Source organism: Silene latifolia, chromosome 5 (assembly GCF_048544455.1).
Source record: "Silene latifolia isolate original U9 population chromosome 5, ASM4854445v1, whole genome shotgun sequence".
NCBI lineage: Eukaryota > Viridiplantae > Streptophyta > Magnoliopsida > Caryophyllales > Caryophyllaceae > Silene > Silene latifolia.
Window position 1 is genome coordinate 46,299,349 of NC_133530.1, and position 2,374 is coordinate 46,301,722.

The 2,374-nt window shown below is 33.9% G+C and overlaps 1 protein-coding gene across 1 annotated transcript; it reads right to left on the reverse strand.

Annotated features, from left to right (window-relative positions):
- Nucleotides 1–1,537: 1,537 nt before the first annotated feature.
- LOC141655318 (uncharacterized) lies at nucleotides 1,538–2,089 on the reverse strand. Its single transcript, XM_074462404.1, has one exon. It carries the CDS (start codon nucleotides 2,087–2,089, stop codon nucleotides 1,538–1,540), a length of 552 nt encoding a protein of 183 aa, XP_074318505.1.
- Nucleotides 2,090–2,374: the final 285 nt, after the last annotated feature.

The window sequence follows — 2,374 nt, forward strand, 5'->3', positions numbered from 1 at the left end:
ACTTTATCTCCTTCTTTTAGTTCTAATATATTTGACAGTATGCACTAACCTTAGTGATTTTGAGCTAATATTGTATTTCTAGTTGCATTTGCACGTTCTATCATATTTTGTAGGTACTTAAGCTTTAGGGAGCTTAATTCCACATATTTACAAGCACTAGGATACAAAGCTAAGTTGAAGAGAAGAATGGACCAACAATGAAGTAAAGCATGAACTTTCATGAGCAAATGTGGTGGATTAATTTGAGAAATGCACAACAAAAGTCAAGAAATAAGCCCAAGTATAAAATAAAGTGTTAAAGCCCAAGTAGAAGAAGATGGGAGAATGCCTTGGATGCTCATCTTAAGATTCTCTTGGGATGCTAATTGTGCAATTAAGAAGGAGTTGATGGCCAACATGGGATTCTCTAGGCAATTACTCAAGTAATTAAGAGAAAATATTTGAGGTTGACCCCTTGTATTTGCTCTAAGTTTCACCCCTTATTTCCTATATAAAGGGTGTAGACTTCAACATCTAGACACCATTCACATACACAATTTCTCATAATTCTCTATAAGTTTAGTAGTTAGATTAGTTTAGTTATTAACTTAGCTTAGCTTAGACTTACTTTATGTTATAAACATTTCAATACAATTTCTATTCAAGTTATATTTCAAAGTTTCATTTCAAGTTATTTCATTACAAGCATTGTTCTTCCATTTCTAGTTCATTTCCATATTGCAAGGTAATTTCTATTTACATTTCCATTATGTTTATCATTTTAATTATCATTAGTGTAGTTTATATTTTTATCATGTTCGAGTAGTTACATTTGTCTAGGGAATAAAGGAAGTCATGCATGATTAAGTAATATGTAAATGTCAAAATAAGGATAAGTTAATATTGTATAATTGTTTCTATCACATGTTTGCGCCGCAATGTTTAATCTATGTTTAAAGGTTTTATTCATCGATTAAGTTTATTCATTCGTTCTAAAAGTCGAGAGGCATGGAATTGAATTAGACTAAGCATGTATAGTAGGACGACCTAGTTATGGACGAGAGTTTCTCTAGGACCCGGTCTATGGTTGACACTAATATCGTAAGGTGGGTGTCTTTAAGCCTAAACATTTATCGTATAATCAACTTCCTAACTTGACATGATAATTTACAAAATTAGCATGTGTGACCCGACCTCCCTAGATATTCTCTTTTTATTGTTGTTTTTACTTTACATCAAACCAATCAACCAAAACAAACGTTAATCCAGCAAGGTAAAATTCAATCCATAACAACTAAATTATAAACTCCCGTCTCCTTTGGGTTCAACCCCTAAGTACTACATTAATTTGTTACCTAGAGTATAAATATTATCTTTGCATAGGTGTGCGATAGCCTATCAAGTACATTTGGGTATTAGAGTTAAAATGGTAGTATTCAACTACTTGATTAGCTTCCCAAATTTAAACACATCCAAAATTACTTCACACACTTCATCTCCTATAATGCTCCAAGAATCTTTATAAAATGCACTGGAAAACCCATCAGGGCCAGGTGCCTTATGCTCTGGGATAGAAAAAAATAGCTTCTTTGATTTCCAGCTTAGTAACAGGCTTCAACTGAATATCTTTATGATCCTCTGTGCAAACTTTACCCTTTTTAATAATAAGTGGATTAACATGAGCAGTTTCAACTTCAGTTCCCAGCAGGTGCTTGTAATAATCCAAGAAAGCATCCTGCATGCTCTGTGGGTCATCACACTCATCACCCTTCATGTTCTTGATATGAAGGACTTGATTTCTCAGAAATTTCCTTTTGATCACCCCATGAAAATACTTAGAGTTACAGTCCCCATCCTTAATCCAAGCTGTCTTAGCCTTTTGACTCAGAAAATGAGTACAAGAATCCAAAAGATCTTTATATTCCAGATTTGCAGCTTGTTTTTTTTCCATCCAAAAGACATTCCCAGGGTTGCATGCAATTTGCTTTTGAATATACTCAAGATTCCTCAGGGCAATCCCAATACTATTCTCTATATCAGTAAAATAGTCTTTATTATATCTCCTGAAATGATGCTTAAGATTTTTAAGCTTACTAACCAATTTAAACATTTTGGTACCCTGAGTTTGATACTCTCACCATTCAGCAAGATGAGTGAGGTACTGTGTTGATTTACCCCACATATTAAAATATTTGAATGGCTTCCTGGACCTCATACCTGACTCTTGCTTTTGATAAGACATGGGGTATGGTAAAATATACCTTCAGGGAGGAAATGAGCATAAACATCAGGCATACCGTGACTCCATTCAACATTAATTAGAGCCCTGTCCAATCTACTATATCTCCTAGACTCTATATCTTGTTTATTATTCCATGTAAAAAAGATCCCATTG

Bases quoted from the DNA above. Each gene is read 5' to 3' on its own strand.
- LOC141655318 (XM_074462404.1), bottom strand. From the start codon at position 2,089: ATGTTTAAATTGGTTAGTAAGCTTAAAAATCTTAAGCATCATTTCAGG.